The sequence below is a fragment of the Monodon monoceros genome, unplaced genomic scaffold (assembly GCF_005190385.1).
Source record: "Monodon monoceros isolate NGI ecotype Baffin Bay Population unplaced genomic scaffold, NGI_Narwhal_1 Super_Scaffold_22, whole genome shotgun sequence".
Classification (NCBI taxonomy): Eukaryota; Metazoa; Chordata; class Mammalia; order Artiodactyla; family Monodontidae; genus Monodon; species Monodon monoceros.
In genome coordinates this window covers 38,656,369-38,674,841 of record NW_021703779.1, presented here as the reverse complement: position 1 = coordinate 38,674,841, position 18,473 = coordinate 38,656,369, and the positions used below count along the sequence as shown (strand labels likewise).

Sequence of the window (18,473 nt, the reverse complement as noted above, 5' to 3'; positions counted from 1 at the left end):
CGTCAGACTAAGAAAAAAAAAAAGGTTTCTTCTTTTAGGGCAGCTCAGAGAGGGGGAATGAAGCCTCGGCTTTTCATTGTGGCTTTTACGGTAGGCTCATATCTTATGTTCCATGGATTCTTATCAAACCACAAGATACAAGTGTGTGTGCTTTTTTTAGAATATTCTACTTATGTAATGTGTATGTATTTATGTATTTATTTTGGCTGCTCTGGGTCTTAGTTGTGACACGTGGTATCGTTGCTGTGGCATGCGGACCTCTTAGTTGTGGCGTGGATGCGGTATCTAGTTCCCCAATCAGGGATGGAACCCGGGCCCCCTGCATTGGGAGCGCAGAGTCTTACCCACTGGACCACCAGGGAGGTCCCTACAAATGTGTTTTAAAAACACGTTGGTCCAAACAAAGTGAAAAATATCTTTTGAAATGTAATCTCTCCCTGAAACAAAAATTGAGAGATGCGGTCTATGAAAAGAATGGCTCTGAGGCCCCGTGAAAAGCAATACTCGTAGTGGTTACAGAAACGGACACTGGAACGAAACTGCCCGGCTCTGCTGCTGGCTCGTTATGTGACTTTGGACACCTCTTTGTGCTTCAGTTTCCCCAGCCATAAAATGGGAATATCAATAGTACCTTTTTTATTGGATTGCTGTGAGAATTCACTGAATTCTCACAGCATTAAAAATATACATTAAAACACTTAGACTAGCATCTCAAATGTTGTGAGCACTATATGAATATTAGCTATTTTTATGGGAATCATTTTTTTTTCACACTAGTGTGATCTAAAAGTCCCAGAACTATTATTTTTAAAAGACGGGATAGAAACGGTTTCACTTATCTGTAAGGCACAGCATCTTGTCATTTCCTTGATTTTGTTTGGTCTCATAAAGCAAACGAGTAAGGTATTTGGAACTGAGCAAATTCAGTTTATTGTGGTAAGAGCACCAGAGTTCTCTTGTCTGAGAAAACTCTGTAAGTTAAAGATGCAGAATTTTAAGATCTGTGAGGTCAAAAACTACATTCAGGATGTACTTATACCAAAAACTACATATTCGAACTCTACGCTAAGCTTTATACTTTATCAAAACTCACTGAACTCATTGGGTAAGGTTTATTGTATGTAAATGTACCTCAATAAAACTTTTTTCTTTTTTAAGTTGAACTCATGATGGTGGAAATGTAGTCGGCATACAATAAGTATTTTTGACGACATTAATAATTAAATGAATGAATGAATGGAGTCATTTCATTCTTCAGTGATGGATCATATGGGGAATTAGGACAATTAAGTGGGTTGAATCTTATGTCCTTGGTTTTGAAACTTTACATCAACTTCTAAAAGTTCGGTTTTAATAGTAAAGCTTAGGTCCTTTCACATGTTTTGAAGGCAGACTCTACCCCCCACTCCCCAATTTACCGGATTTTCAGATTTGCCTTGAGAATGAAGTCAGTGGCTCCATTTCGTCCTGTGTCTGCTGGGGCTTATACATTTCTCTTTTGTGTGGCTTTGTGTTTTCTTTCATGTTGTCAGTCACATAATCATGTAATTTAGTCTTTAAAGATAGACATTTTGATATAGTGACCAAAGAAGTTTTTTTGTTTTTGTTTTGTTTTGTTTTTTTGCGGTACACGGGCCTCGCCCGTTGCGGAGCACAGGCTCCGGACGCGCAGGCTCAGCGGCCATGGCTCACGGGCCCAGCCACTCCGCGGCACGCGGGATCCTCCCGGACCAGGGCACTCACCCGCGTCCCCCGCATCGGCAGGCGGACTCTCAACCACTGCGCCACCAGGGAAGCCCCAAAGAAGTTTTTAAGATTTGAGACCTTTACCAAAAATGAAATCCCTTTTATTCTTTCTAGAAATAGCAGTTGGTTTCCCAGACTTGGACTCTGGATCTCTATTGAGAAACCCTAGCCACCTGTAAGTTGAATAACTTGAGCGTGATGATAAGCCATGTGTATGAGCTAACATGGGCTTTTCTCATTGGCTGTTAACATGAGGAGCTGATCTGGAGTCCCTGTAAAGTGTTTGATTCTGATTTTTTCTTGTATTTTCTCCTAGGTATGACAGCAGCCAAACTCCTGCATGACTCTGGCCTGAATGTGATTGTTCTGGAAGCCCGGGACCGTGTGGGAGGCAGGACTTACACCATCAGGGTAAGACAATAATGATGGGCTGGAGAAACGTGACACTGAAGCTGAGTTTCTTGTTTCTTTCTGAAGGTCTTGAACTTCATTTGACTCTTTTTAAGAGAGTGAAAATTACTCTCCACAGCCTCTCAATTTGCTTCCTTTTCAACCCTTTTCTTCTGTCCCTTTTCTCACCTCATGATACTTGGCACTTGCCCAATAAATGATTGCAACAATAATTAGGTGTTTGAAATACATTAGTGAATAAAACAAAGACCACTGCCCTGTGAAATGTATGTTCCCTTTTTTTTTAGTCAGAGAACTATATAGTCAACAAACAAACAAAAACAGAAGAGGAGGACCTGATCTGGTGTCCCTGACTATTAGGAATCCAGTTATGTTTGGACATGTTCAAACATAGGAAGTTTTTCTAGTCACTCTTTTTCAAAGGTTGGTCCTTAGTTGTTTCAAGTGAAGCTAATTCATAACCATATAGAAAACTTCCTACTGAACGTAAGAGCAGTTTCAAAGGTTTGAATTAGGACCAAATATTCCCTAATGCTATCTTTCAAATGTCTGGATGAGCTAACCACAAAGAAAGTGGTCATTTCCTGGATGGACTTAGAGTTTATCATACTAAGTGAAGAAAGTCACACAAAGAAAGACAAATATCCTGTGATATCACTTATATGTAGAATCTTAAAACAATGATACAAATGAACTTACAGAACAGAAATAGACTCACAAACATAGAAGACAAATTTATGGTTACCAAAGGAGATAGAGGGGGGAGGGATAAATTAGGAGTTTGGGATTAACAGATACACGCTACCATATATAACATAGATAACCAACAAGAACCTACTGTATAGCACAGGGAACTATATTAAACATTTTGTAATAACATATAATGGAAAGGAATCTGGAAAAGAATATATATATATGTATATATACACATATATACATATATATACATATATATATATATATAAAACTGAATCACTTTGCTACACACCTGAAACATTGTAAATCAACTATACTTCAATGAAAAAAAAAGGAAAAGAAGTGGTCATTTCCTTTCTCGCTTTTCCTCTAGCATTAGGTGCCTCAAAATTAGCCTGAAATGCTAAGTAAAGAGAAATTCATCAATAATTCACAGCTTACAAATCTAAGCCACTAAAACCCAAAGCACGTTGTGGTATGTATTGAGAATGATGGAGTTCAGAAGTCTCTTGCCTATTTCAAGGTCAATCAGTTTTGCTTTACATTAAGGAATGATTCTATAACTGTTAAGTTGCATGACTGAAGTAGAGTTGCTAACAGAATCCAGTTTTCTATGGATACACCTCAACGTGTGTCTAGAACCTATGAAATGACAATTTGCTTATTTCAGGGCTGTCTTTTTTTTTATCTTACGAATAACATTTTTACATATATTTATTTTTATTTTTTTTCCATGGGAAAACAGAACCAAAAAGTTAAATATGTGGACCTTGGAGGATCTTATGTTGGCCCAACTCAGAATCGCATCTTAAGATTATCCAAGGAGCTAGGATTGGAGACCTACAAAGTGAATGAAGTAGAGCGTCTGATTTACCATGTAAAGGTAAGCCTGGACCAGCCTTTGAAGGATTTGAAGATTTCTCTATGGGTGTTTTCCACATATGAATTCCAGATCCTCCCCTCAGACAATCTCCTTCATCCTTGAATGATGCATATGTATTTTATAAGTATATTTCAACCATTCTGAGAATTTTTTTTTTTTTACTGTTATCAAAGGAGAATTCTAAACCTATTTGGGAAGGTTATTGATGAAGTGGTATTGCCCATTTGGTGAAAAGTTTAACAAAACCAATAGAGAAAAAAACATTTGTGATTGATTTATTAAATACCTCTATTAAAATAACGGGCTCTTTCATGTGATACAAAAACCTGTGTATAGTTTTACTAATGCTGCCCTAGACTTCACATTATAGAGTATTTGCAACATGTCTAACGTAATATTTTGAAATTTAGTCATTATGTCCTGTATATAGGCTAAACTCACTCTCTTAGAGATTTACATAAAAGTAAGTCAAGTCTCAAATTCCATCTTTCATGGGGAAGCTCCATTGATCTCCCCCAAATTCCTGTGAGTTTACTGGGTTTCAATTCCCATGATCATTTGTAGCTCATGGTTCTTGCTTCCATGATACTTATGCTCATTCACATTCATGGCCAGTGACTCTCTTCTTTCCTTTGTTCTATGTCAACCTGGGTTCAAATTCATCTCTTTCTCTTGATTTTCTTCGGACCACCCCAAGCATTTGTGTACAGCAAAATTGACTGAAGTTTTGAACAGTGTGGGTAAGGGGTTCAATTGCAAAAACATAAACAGCTTAGAATTGAATACTGGATGTTCTAATTCTAATAAGCTGCTCTTCAAACAGTGTGCCCCTGGGGATTTCTCACTGGCCACATTTCTCTGTGGATTCCAGTCTCCCACCATGTTTCTGCCTTTAGACTCTTCTGGCATCTCCCTGATCCTTGTTTTCCCAGCATCATTTTCTTGGTCCACAATGTCACTGATGTTCTCTGACAGGCAAAGACTCACCTACCCTGGACCCCACTCTGGAGTCCCACGGAAGGACTGGCAGAAGTTTTGAATTTCAGTCTTTCCTCTCTCTCCCTCACTTGCCTCCGTAAGTGGAAGCGAGTATAGAGCCAAGTTCCTCACCAGAAGAAATCATCCCCTTAGGAGACAGAAGAACTCGCAACAGTCAGTTTTGATATACATAACAGTGTTGACACCTGGATATTATTTGTGGGTGATAATATCAAGAGGGACAAATAATAGACTGTACATTGTCAATCGTTTAATAAAACAGGAAATAAACATCTATCTGATTTGGTATAATGCGGGTAACATTTATACATAAATGTTGATGTTCAGATTTTGTTTTATGAGCCTTTTCACCTTGCTTCTTCCCTATTTGTCTAGTGGAAAAAGAGACACATGAATTAGAAATGAAAAAGTAGCATGGTGATAGAGTGATTTGTTGAACATCCATCAGCAGCACTTAGTAAACATTCTTCATTGCGTTCCTTGCTTTTATATGTAGCTCATCTTGACTGATTTCTTCTGTCTTTCTTGTCCTAACCTTTAAGACTTGCAGAGACTGAATTCCCAGAACACTACGATCTCTTTTAGGTTTCTCCCGACAAAGGAGATGACTAGAAATTATATTCACTTTTCTGTCTGTGTGTGGGCAGGGTTTCTTGGCAGTCAGGAGCTAAGTTCAGGACGCTTTGTTTATCTGGAAATCTTATGGCCGACATTATGGTCCTTGTTTTAAAGAGATGGCTCATAGTTATCAACTGTGGAAACGATGTAATACTTGAATTTTTCAGAGTGATGACCGAATAATGCTGCTTTCTTAAGCTATTTCGTATAACCCACGTGCAGCTAAGAAAATATAATTAAGCAGTATCTCTGACTTGATACAGAATAAATATATATGCCGACATTGCTTTGTATGAAATTCAAAATAAATGTTATTGCTTTTGAATTATTACAAAAGGAAAGCATGTTTACTGTAAAAATATAATAAGAAAATGTGGTAGAGAAAAACAATTAAAAAACCCCTCCAATAATCCTGTCTAGAGAAAATCACTCTAAAATATTCTTTTGGTACCTAGATTTTCATGTTCCTATATTGCTATTTTCTGACTTCTGCTGTACGTGTTTGATATACTTACTTACTCTCTAATTAATTCTCATCCTGACACGATTGAAACACTAATGAATTTATGAAACAAAGGTTTTTTTCAGTCTTGATAAGGGTGCTAATTTGACCTCCTTGTGGCTGTATCCAGTGAAGCGCTACACGATAATAAGTAATAATAAAGACCTTAGAGCTAAGAAGTCCTCCCCAAACTAAATATTTGTTCTCCACCATCATCACCTCCATGTCTTTGCTTATATGTCATTTTTATTATTTTGAACCTGTAAAAAGCATCTCAGATTACTCCATCCATTTCTGGGATTATTGAGCAGAACTCTGATAGCTGATCTGCTACTACATGCCGAAGAATGTAGTTCAAAAAGTTGTCTTCTCTGTCATGGTAGGCAGTACTTTGGCCATTTGGACATTACTCTCTATTACCTATATCAATAACTACTGTTCCCAAGTGCAAATACTGTTCCCAAGTGGTTCATGCAAATATCTAGTATATTTATGCCTTGTTTCTTCAGCGGACCTGCATGTATTTCTCAACCCAGAGGCTGAGCATATCAAGAGTATCAAGTGTGTTACTTCTCATATTGTCAGATCCTGCAATTCAAATCAGCCTGCTCAAGGACTCTGTTTTTTTCAATTTCTTACATGGTCGCTAAAAGAAGACAGTGTTTTACATGCAGCCTTAATAACAGTAAGCTAGGGAATTTGGATATGATGGTTGGAATTGAAACTGGTGAAATGGAGCTACTCACAAAAGGGGGCAGGGCGGTGCTACAGCAGCCCATGATAGGCTAACTATCCAAAGGAAGGGTGTGTTTCCCAAGAAAGGAGGACTCCCAGTATCACCAGTTCTCTGATAGTTCTGGAAGAAATGGTCTGTTGACAGATGGGATGTGCTCATGCTGGGCCCATAACAAGCATGCATCAACCCCTGGTGTGCTGTGATGTGCAGGGCGTTTTGCTGTCTGCCTCTGATCTGCCAGAAATGTTTCTATCTACTGAGTGGCATTCATTTTTAGTACTACAGTGGATCTGTCTTATGTCGCTAAAATGTGGTTTTCCAAAACCTTGTTTGTGATTCAAAGACGTGGTACTGAGCTATATTGGGATTTAATTATCAGTGGGAAAAGTGATCGCTTCAGCTCAAATCTATATAAGTTAGAAGGTGTTCTCTACACTTCTCAAATCAGTGATGCAGTCCTTCGTGCTTAACAATTATCGTGAAACATCTACGGAAGTTTTTAATCTGTTTCACAAATCATCATGCTAATTTCTGCTAGGATAGTTTAGAAGGCAGCTGTTTACATGCCTTGAAAGTGACTTGTGAAAAATGTTCCGTTTTAGGGACTATCTCATAATTAAAAAGAAAAAGATAAAAAATATAAACTTCTTAAGGGATCTTGCTATATTTTAATTTGTGCCTCCTCCTCCTTCATCGTGTGTGTGTGTGTGAGAGAGAGAGAGAGTGTGTGTGTGTGTTTGCATGTTCACATGTGTGGTCGTTTTGTTGTTGCTTGTTTTTTGTTCTTTTGGGTTACTTGGAAGGAGTTGGAGAAAATTCTGAAGTTTGGTACAATTTAGGCTATTGGCAAATAGAGTTCTTCTGTCTCAGAAGCTTTTATAAGTCTGAAATTTGGAACTAGTGTCTAGTTAAAGTATGCATGAAACTGCTTTAGGCCAAAAAGCTTAAACTGTTAGGAGTTTGGTGAATGTAAAGATGTAGCGTGACTTAAATTTAAGGGCCCAGCTTCACACTGATCATCATTTCCAAATTTCAGCTGTGGGGAGAAACTGAGAAAAAAAGAAAAATGCTCTGGTCTTACTTCCCAATGAGCAGAAGCCAAGCTCACTGTCAAAGTCCCTTTTGTGTTGTATGTGGTCAGCCTCAGGGCTTGAAGAGGCCTATGGATGAGGAGCCATCTCTCAAATATATTGCCTACTACTTGTTGCTACAACTGCTATTGCGCAAACAACCTCATGGAACAGGCGCCATATGGCAGAGCCCCTCAGTTTGGTGAGAACTCTGAAAGCCAGTGGAAAATACAGGAAAAAAAAAAAAAAGCACATAAAAGCATACAGCGGGGCTTCCCTGGTGGCGCAGTGGTTGAGAGTCCACCTGCCAAAGCAGGGGACGCGGGTTCGTGCCCCGGTCCGGGAAGATCCCACATGCCGCGGAGCGGCTGGGCCCGTGAGCCATGGCCGCTGAGCCTGCGCGTCCGGAGCCTGTGCTCCGCAACGGGAGAGGCCACAGCAGTGAGAGGCCCGCGTACCGAAAAAAAAAAAAAAAAAAAAAAAAAAAGCATACAGCGGAAACTAGATCTCTAATGATAAGACCAGTTGAGCGATCTGCTTGGAAGAGATCACTGTCTCTCAGTGTTGGGGAACAGCAACAAAAGTAGAGGCGAAATGTTAAAAAAAAGAAAATATTCAAATTTTAATTGCATTTGGCGAATGTAAACTGTCCTATGATGCAGGACCTCAGCGTCTCCCAGAAATCAGCAGACCGGGAGTGCCCAGTCCTCTTCAGACTCTTAGTATCCCCTTCTGCATGCCTCTCCCTCCAATCCTATTAATCCAGAGAAGCCTGGATCAAAGTCCGGGGTGTACTTGCTTCTCTCACGATGACAGAAGAATCCAGAAACAGGTTAGACAAAATCTTGTATTTCATCCAGGAACAGCTGCCCCTTTCACATGAACGTCACACATGCCACACAGAGTTCACTGGTTCCGAGAGTCTGCCCGAGCTGAGATGGGCTTCCTGAACCTTCTCTTCCACACCCACCCCCATTCCATTTCATTTATTTGTTGGAAACATATATGTCTTATCATCATGGGAGATTTTCCCCCCAGATGGTAGAATAGTCATTTCCTCTTCAGCAAGTGAAACCCATTTGTTTAGTGATCATTCTGAAGCTTGTGTTAGTTATTCTGGAAACCAAAGTACTCATTTGTGTTCTTTAGAAAATACAGACAGATTTTCGGCATGTAATAATTTGCTGAAAACGATGCTTTCAATGGCTGGATGTGGAGCAATATTCGGGGATATGAGATGAACTTATTCTAAGCCTTCAAAGTTTCCTTTTAGAATATAAGATATGATAAAATCAGTAAACATATTCTCTGTGTACAAATACACACGCACACACATCTGGATAAACTTAACAAAAACTAGAGTTGGGGGTAACAGAGTTAGTTTTAAATTATACTGGAGGTGGAGGGTAGAGGATGTATAGAGTTCAGTTATGATGGTGAAATTCATGAAAGGAAACAAGCCTGTAGCTTAAATTCTGTGTGAAATTTTATATGACATCTATACGATGTCATCATGGGGTATGGCCAAGTAGTCCAAAGGAGATGCAACGACATGGGCCCAGCTCATCAGAGGATGGTGACTAATAAAGGTGATCATGTAACAGGTGAAAGCTTCAGCAGCGTGTAGGGATTGGAAGGAAGTACAAGATGACCTAAAATGTGTTAGCCTACCTTGCCACACCCTCACAGAGCCCATGCCTTTCTATTGGCCTCTGCTACAACCAGTAAATAATAACAATGGTAACGTTACTCTGGTATGGACATCTAGAACTTCCAAGTTCTTTCACACTTATGTCTTGTTTGGACCTCACAAACGTGAGTCCCAAGTAACTGGAAGTTATTTGGCTGTGAACTAGAAGTTTTGTTCCCATTTAACAGGTAAGAATATAAAGGCTAAAGAGATTAATTGCATATGGCAGGAAGTGATGGAGTCAGAGCATGAACTGAGGCGCCAAGAATACACATTGAAGAGCTCGCTGTCCTCTGGATGGGAGGGTTTCTGTCATTTCCTTCCGAGCCCCAGCACCTAGCTTGCCCCGCTTCCTTCCTGCCAAACTTACCCTCTCACTTCTTGGAAAAACCCTGTTAAAGATCCACCTTTCCCTAAAATGTTCTGCAATTGACTCCAGTTATTCCACTGACTCCTTCCCAAGTCCTGTCTCCTCCTCACATTCTTGATCACATTTTGTAATTTACAGTTATTTGTACTTTAAGATTATGCACCACACACAGACAACATATTTCATTTATATTTGACTTTCTTGGATTCTTTTTTTTTATACTTTCACTTATAAATATTTCACAAGTATTTTCTAATGCCATTAAAAGTTCTCTGTAGATACGATTTTAATATTCTGTCACAAGAACATTCTGTAATATGGTGGATACTTTGCCAATCGGTTACTGTTAAGCTTCTACACTCTATTCAAATTGTCTAACATGTAATGCACATCTAATATAGGTGACTACTGTGCAGGGCACAGGGCTAAGTTATTGAATTTGAGACAATTTGGGGTGAAGTCGGTGTGGGATTTGTGGGATCAAAGATTTTTCTTTTAATATGGAAAGAAATAAACAACAACAAAAAAGGAAAAGTGACTAAATAAAATAAAGCAAAAAAAAATCCCATGGCACAATTAAACCAGGAAAAGACAGCAGCCATAGATCATAAAATTTGAGAATTGATGACAAGAAAGGGTTTCCAATCCTGGCTCTTCAATCCCAGAGCTACACCATTGCTGAAAGCAAACATGTTACAAAGTAAAAAATCACTGACAGGGCTTTCCTGGTGGCGCAGTGGTTGAGAGTCCGCCTGCCGATGCAGCGGACGCGGGTTCGTGCCTCGGTCCGGGAAGATCCCACATGCCGCGGAGCGGCTGGGCCAGTGAGCCATGGCCACTGGGCCTGTGCGTCTGGAGCCTGTGCTCCGCAACGGGAGAGGCCACAACAGTGAGAGGCCCGCGTACCGCAAAAAAAAAAGAACCAAATCACTAACAACTCCAACAGTTTCTCTTAGAGCTTTAAGGTTGGTAAGTACTTGGTCTGCCTTTCCCAATCATCCAGGAGACAGTTTTGCAGTGCTTTACCACTTTCTCTACCTTTCAATCCTGTGCCATTTCTTTTCTGAGCACCTGCATCCTGCCCACTAAGCTAATGGCACACAATTTAAAATTTTGTCCTAGCATCACTCCACTTCAAGGTATCATCAAATGATGATTCCAAATAAAGAACTCAGGGATAATGGATCAGCTTGGATGAAATTGGCACTAAACATTAAATACGTTTAAATAAAGATTTAAACAAAGAATTGGAAGAATTACGACTCTAGTAAAGAATGTACTACAGACCCTTTTTTAAAAAAGCCTTTATATGGTAAAAAATATATATAATCTATAAAATCAGAATGTGGAGAAGGTGAGAAGGGAAGAGGTATAAGAAAGGTGAGGGCTACTGAAATCTTCCTTCATAGCATGAAATCAGTATATACCAAAATGATACTTGTAGCTAATAAAAAAACAAAGGCTCAAATCTCTTAATAATTTTTATGATCTTTTGACTTTATGCTACAGGGCTCTTTTTCTTGGGTTATGCAACATTTATTTGAAGTTTAGCTCTTCCTTCAGTTCCTTCAGTTTATGTTTCTTCCATTAAATTTAAGTACATTTATGTCAGTGAAAACAACAAATATGATTTGAATCTCAGATACTCGTATTTCTTTCTTTGCCCTTTCTTTCCTCCTTCCTTTCTTCCTTTTTTGTTTCCTTCCTCTTTCTCTCAGTCATCCATTCGTTCGCTTGTCCATCCATATCAACCATCCAGCCAGCCAGCCAGCCAGCCAGCCAGCTTTCTATATTGTAGATGCTTACACAGAAGTCTGGAATGTAATGTTATAGGTTTTTTTTTTTTCTTTTTTTGTGGTACGCGGGCCTCTCACTGTTGTGGCCTCTCCCGTTGCGGAGCACAGGCTCCGGACGCGCAGGCTCAGCGGCCATGGCTCACGGGCCCAGCCGCTCCGCGGCACGTGGGATCCTCCCGGACCGGGGCACGAACCCGTGTCCCCTGCATCAGCAGGCGGACTGTCAACCACTGTGCCACCAGAGAAGCCCTATTTTTTTTAACCTGAATGGTACGATTTGAGGTAATTTGTTGCCTTCTTCATTGTAGTTTTGAGTACTGCTTGAACTTTTTATGAAGAGCTCCTCTCATTTTTATTTTAAAAAATGCAATTAGAAAAATGTCTGTACGTTTTTTCATATTCTTTTCCATTATAGTTTATAACAAGATATTGAATATAGTTTCCTGTACTATACAGTAGGACCTTGTTGGTTATCTATTTTGTATGTAGTAATGTGTATCTGCTAATCCCAAACTCCTAATTTATCCCTCTCCACCCCTTTCCCCTTAGGTAACGATAAGTTTGTTTTCTACGCACAGACTCTACTTTTGATAGTTTATGGTCTATGAGAAGAGGTTAGGCCCAGTGTTTCCAGCAGATATCTGTGATTCTCACCTGCCTAGGCAGCAGTCTCCTGGGTGACATATCTATTAACAATAACCAAACTGCTTCCAGCCAGGCTTAGTGACTGAGCTTTGACCCTTTGAGTGTAGACAGTCTAGATCCCAAAGCAGCTGTTTGAATGCAAACCCTCAAAGACTCTTATCCTGGTATTACTGGGCCACAGAATTTTCGCAGTGTCTGCTACAGACACACACACACGCACACACACACTTCATCATTGACTTTTTTTGTGACCTTGGCCATGTTATTTATGCTTTTGTACCTTGATTTCTCCATTTGCAAAAGATGGACATTTGTACCTGTCCTGCTGAGTGCTTTAAGATTTTAAAGAGAAAGAGAACAGAAGACACTAACATTATTTTCACCAAGAAGCCTGCTGTGACACACTGAAGATACTAAGGATGTTTTGACAGAGCTTGTTTCCTTTCCTTTTGAAAACAAACTTTTCTAATAGGCTCTGAGGAGCCTTACTACCAAGTAAAAATTTAAATGGTGAGACACCAGATAGGATAAAGCTTTACAAATTCTTTTCAAAAGAGAACCAGGCCAATAAACTCATCCTGAAAATATTTTCGTGGGCTCCTTAACACTCTGAAATATAACTTCTCTCACTTTAAAATCCAGTCTTCTCTTCCTTATTTATTTCCCATATTACTAATAGGCTAGGACATCAGCATTTGGATGCATCTTTTTTAGTTGTGTTACCTTCTAAGTTTCCTTCCGCTCCACTCTTCAGATCCAGAGTTTGTGTACTTGGTTCCTCAGCTGAGCTGCTGACTGACACAGAAATCGTACATAAGAGTTGGGGGAAGTCTCAAGAAAAACAAGGAAAAGGGTAAGGGTGCTGAGAATTGAACTGTGGACTCAACCCTCTTCTTTCTGCTCAGGTTCTTGCCCCCTAATACTACCTTGCTTCTGTCTTATGCCTCATTGCTAATTTTTTTTATCCCCATTTGACCTCCTGAGAACCACCTGATCTCCTAGTGGCATTAGGAGCCCACGGAGGCCACCGACATGAACTTTCCATTTGGTTAAATAAAGGGCTATTGAGAGACATTGAACCATCTCATTTCATTCTTAATCCAGGAATTTTTAAAAGTATTAAAGCTGCTCATTCTGGTAAGACTGCTGGAACTCTGTTATATCAGATAAATGTGAGAGTAGACAGCCATACACGTATCTCACATTCATTTCATTTTCCCACTGCAAACTGTAAACATAATATAGTTAGAAGAAGCATTGCTTTATGTACAACTTCATGCTTAGGCAGAAAAGAGAAGATAAAACAATATATTTAAGGGTGAGCTATGTAGAGTAGATGTTTTGGCAGTTGAAGGGGGTCATTATGATACCTAATGACATTGATCCTTTGGATTAGAAAGGATGAGAGTCTATCTAAAAACAACACGTTATTTTGAGCTGCTACCTCTCTTTCTAAGGCCAGTGTAGTTGTGCTGCTGCTATTTTAGGGACCTCATATTTCTCCATTGTTACTTACAGGCATTTCTCCCAGATCATTCCTTTTTTGTGTGTGTGGTAAGCGGGCCTCTCACTGATGTGGCCTCTCCCGTTGCGGAGCACAGGCTCTGGACGCGCAGGCTCAGTGGCCACGGCTCACGGGCCCAGCCACTCCGCGGCATGTGGGATCTTCCCGGACCGGGGCACGAACCCGAGTCCCCTGCATCGGCAGGCGGACTCTCAACCACTGCGCCACCAGGGAAGCCCTCTCCCAGATCATTCTTGACATCTTGTCTATATATCCAGGCTGGTTTCTTGACTGTAGACCCCTGAGAGAAAAAAAAAGCAATAAAAAATAAATTAGAAGAATGAATGAAACTAAATTTTTATTATGGCCTACAAGTACCTAGGTGATAGACCCTTCCAACCTCCTGACCCAGCCCACTCTAGTCCAGGCACTCTGGCTTCTAGTGTGTCAAGTTTATTCCTATTCCAGGGCTTTTTCACTTTGAAACATTAAAAATGGCCACATACAGAATCTAAAACAACGATACAATTGCACTTACTTACAAAACAGAAACAGACTCACAGACTTCAAAAACAAATTTATGGTTACCAAAGGGGAAATGTGGGGGGAGAGATAAATTAGGAGGTTGGGATTAACATACACACTACTATATATAAAATAGATAAACAACAAGGTCCTACTGTATAGCACAGGGAACTCTACTCAATATTTTGTAATAACCTATAATGGAAAAGAATCTGAAAAAGAATATATATATATATATATATATATATATATATATATATCTGAATCACTTTGCTATACACCTGAAACTAACACAACGTTGTAAATTAGCTATACTTCAATTTTTTAAAAGTTAAAAAAAAAGATGGTTAGATGTTCTTTGACACCCCTCCTATGGGAAGGGAGAGGGGGGTTCTATGCCCCCTCCTATTGGGAGGGCTCTGTAGCTGATTTGACCAGTAGAATATGATGGAAGTGATGCTGTTCCAGTGTTGGGGCCCAGGCCTTAAGAAACTGGCAAATCCACTTCTCTCTTGGAATAGGCACTCTTGGAGCTTTGAGTTACATCATGTATGAAGTCCAAATACCCTGAGACCACCATACTGGAGAAGCTACATATACTTACTCTGGTCTCCTGTCCCAGCTGAATCCAGCCTTCCAGCCTTACCTATCAAGGCACTAGACTTGGCAATGAAGTGGTCTTGGACGTCCAGCACAGTCGAACCTTCAAATGACTCCAGCTCCAGCCTCTCTCTGATATAGCCACACTAGGAACCTCCAGCAAGAACTGCCCAGCTGAGCCCAGTCAAGCCATAGAACTATAAGAGATAATAATAGGCTAATGTTTTAAGACATGGACTATTTCTTTATGCATCAACAGATAATCAAAACATACTTGCTATTTCTTCCATTTGGAATGTTCTTTCTCGGGTCTCAACTCAAGTATCCCCTCCTCAGAAGCACCCTCCCTGATAACCGCACCTTAAGGAGTAGCCTCTTCCACCCCACCTAATATTCTCTATCCCTAATTTATCCCTTCCCTGCCTTATTGTTTTTTCAATGCACTTACACATGCTTAACATAATATATATGTATTCGTTTTTCGTATGCCTTCTCCTGGTAGAATGTAAGCTCCATGAAGGCAGAAGTTTGTTTCTATTTTGTCCTCTGAGGTACCGCCGACACTTGGATGAGGACCTTGTGCATAGCAGGCTTTAGGTAAATGTTTTTTGCCTGAATGACTGAAAGAATGGGTCTTTGTCCCTATGTGGGCCTGTCCCTTTTAGAGTACAATTGGGCGGACTTTGATTTGGTATTGTTCTTAGGGGCAAAAGTGAAATATTTTAGTCACAAGTAATCTAGTCTTACAGATAACAAGTGCCTACCTCATCTGATATCAAGAAACCAGGAGACCCCCACCCCCATCTCAACACGTACACCACCAGCTTCTACCACAACTGAAGGCTACTTTCTTTGTCCACAATTAAGTTACAAATAAACTTACAAATACAGAGGTAAACAAAACAAATCCTTGCCCTGATGGAGCTTACATGTTAGCTGTGTAGGACCAGGAGTAAGTAAACAAAAAAGATATAGAGATATATATTTCTATATTTTCAAAATATAGAAAACCCAACTTATATACCTAAAATAAAATTGGAATTAGCCATATTTGATTTTATATTGCTTTTAACTTGCAGTAACTGACACAATCAAGAAATATGATAAAGGGCAAAATAAAAAAAGGTGTAAAATATGGATTTTCTTAAAAGTGAAGTTAATTTAGATGTACCAAAAATTCATATATTCTTTTGTATGAAACTTTAAAAAAAATGCTCATTTTAAATTTAACACTCTCAGCTCTAATGGGTATATGAATTGATTTTCAATTTTAGAGTTAAAAATCGGTTAACCACCAAGTTGTGGAATTATGCAAAAAGCCTTGGCTTTTAAAATCTGTTACTTTTCTCACGTCAAGATTTAATAATTTCTACAAAGGCTTTAAACTTTTTAACCAGATCTGCTAAATCTCCCATATACGTTAAAGCGATGTGTAATAAAACATCTGCTCAGCCATATTTGAAAAAATATATATATATATACACATACATATATATATGTTATCGGAAAGTCCCAAGTGCTACAAAGAATGGGAGGTGTGGGGATGTGAGAGAGTGGGATCCAATATCAAATAGAATAGTCAGGTAGGGCCTCCCTGAGGAGGTGACATTCTAACAAAACCTAACTCTCATCTGTAGGGTTTGCATGATGTAAATACTTCACTGTGGCTCAGGTCAACCTACCAACTTCTCATTAATTAATACAGAGTTGGGAAGAGAGGAGCACAATCGATTCTCCTGAGAGCATTCACAAGCCCCCAGCGCCACACTGGAAGGTCAGAGGACCTATAGGCAGTTATAAGAACATTGGCTTTTACTCTGGTCATATGGGAACCCACTGGAAGATTTTAAGTAGAGAAGTAACGTGATCTGACTTTTGTTTTAAAAGTTATATTCTACAGAAGTTCACTCATGAGCAAATAGATACTCTGTGTGTTTATGTGTGTGTATGTAATGTGTAGCCACACATGTACATATATGCACATGAGCACATGGTTATATGTATATTTCTTCATAGATGTTAGTTCCCCAACCACCACTCTGCTCTTGCTTTTGGGTAGATACAAAAGAAGAATTCACATCCTTTCCTGCGAAGGTCTGATCCTCTTTCTTCATTGAGGCATTTAACCAAGAGCCTGCTGAAATAAAAATGCCATATATTATTGCTTTTAAGAATATGTTGCTTATTCACCCTTAGAGCTTCTCATAAAAGTGAAATCAGGCACACATTGTGAAGCCTTAAGTTGTAGTCACAGTTATATTACTTCATTTCATTAATTGGTGATGAAAGTATTCTTAGGATTCTGCTCTGTCCTCCAACTGAGGCTCATAGCATTCTATCCAAACGGATTTATGTACATTTAGGAAACATAAGGGTTGTCAGCAGACATTCAATAACTTTGAAGGGGAACATTTTGAAACTATACTTTGGCCAGTCTGCATTTCTCATTTCTATGGTCACGTTTAAATTTACTTTCGGTCACTGTAAATTAGCTAGCACCCTGTGGGCTGCTTTGGAATTTAAAGCAATCATATGAGACAGTATCCCTGAATGGAATTTTACAATTGAAGCTATGCATAAGAATGGTGTTAGAGGTATTTTAGGAACCTTCTAAGTTAATAGATTAATTTCGAGTGAGTCTAAATGATACAGATCAAAGGAAGAGAAAATACTTGTATGGTGACAGGCTTCCTGAGCATAAATACATAGGCTTGAAGATAGAAAAAGTGAGATGGCTGAAAATAATGTCCAGAAGAAGAAAGAAGTAAATGCTTATAAATTTCACAGAAGACATGAATATATCTTAAATACAATACATCTTAAAGAGTGTCTCTCCTAGCTATGAGAGAAACAGCCTTTGTCTCAGTGGTCTTTTGCTAATATCTTCCACCAACTTGAAGATGTGTTGGCATTATTATATTAAAGTTCCTCATAGCCTTGAAAATATATTTTTTGGGGGAAAGTCAAAGATAAAACAACCAGCCCATCTGTAATAATATAAAGATTGGGATAACATAGGTTTAGAACCCAGAGGACCTGGATTTGAATTTCTGACTCACTACTTATTAGCTGTGTGATTTGAGGCAAGTTTCTTAAACTCTCTGAGCCTCTATTTCTTAATCTAAAAAATGAAGATAATGATAACACCTTCCTCGTAGGGTTGTTGAGAAAGAGAGAAATGAATTAAATATGTAAATTCCTTGAAAGAATCCCTGGTACACAGCAAACGTACAGAAAGTGCTAGCCATGATGATGATAATGATGATGGTGGTGGTGATGGGGATCATGGTATTTATGATGTTTGCCTATCACAATCCTTATTTCTCTTAGCCACCTTCTTCTTGCTCATGACTCATGAGTGGAATTCCCCTAGAGGTTTTTTTTAAGCATATAGGTGTTGATCCAAAGTACCCCTTAAGTGAATTTCTTTGAAAACTCTTTCTTCCTGACATGAATTGTTTCAAATAAGCAGATGCCTCTGGGATATTCCTTTCATCTCAGTCCAGCTGGTAAAGTTTGAATTTCCTTAAAGTGTCTTCAGAGTGTGTGTGAAATTCACAAGTTGCCTCTTTGCCAGACTTGCCTCTTTCTTCATCTGAATCTCACTCCAGGTTTCTCCTGCCACGGCTCTTCTCTGCTAGACTCCAGAATGTTTTTCTAATTAGAATCTGCTCAGCATCCT

At 39.3% G+C, this 18,473-nt stretch overlaps 1 protein-coding gene across 2 annotated transcripts in view; it reads left to right on the top strand.

Moving 5' to 3' along the window:
* Positions 1–18,473, top strand: part of MAOB (monoamine oxidase B) — a 112,664-nt gene that overhangs the window by 42,251 nt on the left and 51,940 nt on the right. The window contains exons 2-3 of one of the 2 annotated variants that reach the window (XM_029240078.1): positions 2,063–2,157; positions 3,599–3,736. In XM_029240078.1, coding sequence (XP_029095911.1) covers positions 2,063–2,157; positions 3,599–3,736 — 233 coding nt within the window. Of the gene's footprint in view, positions 1–2,062; positions 2,158–3,598; positions 3,737–8,066; positions 8,494–18,473 lie in introns of those variants that run through there. The other variant, XM_029240079.1, reaches the window with a different exon arrangement.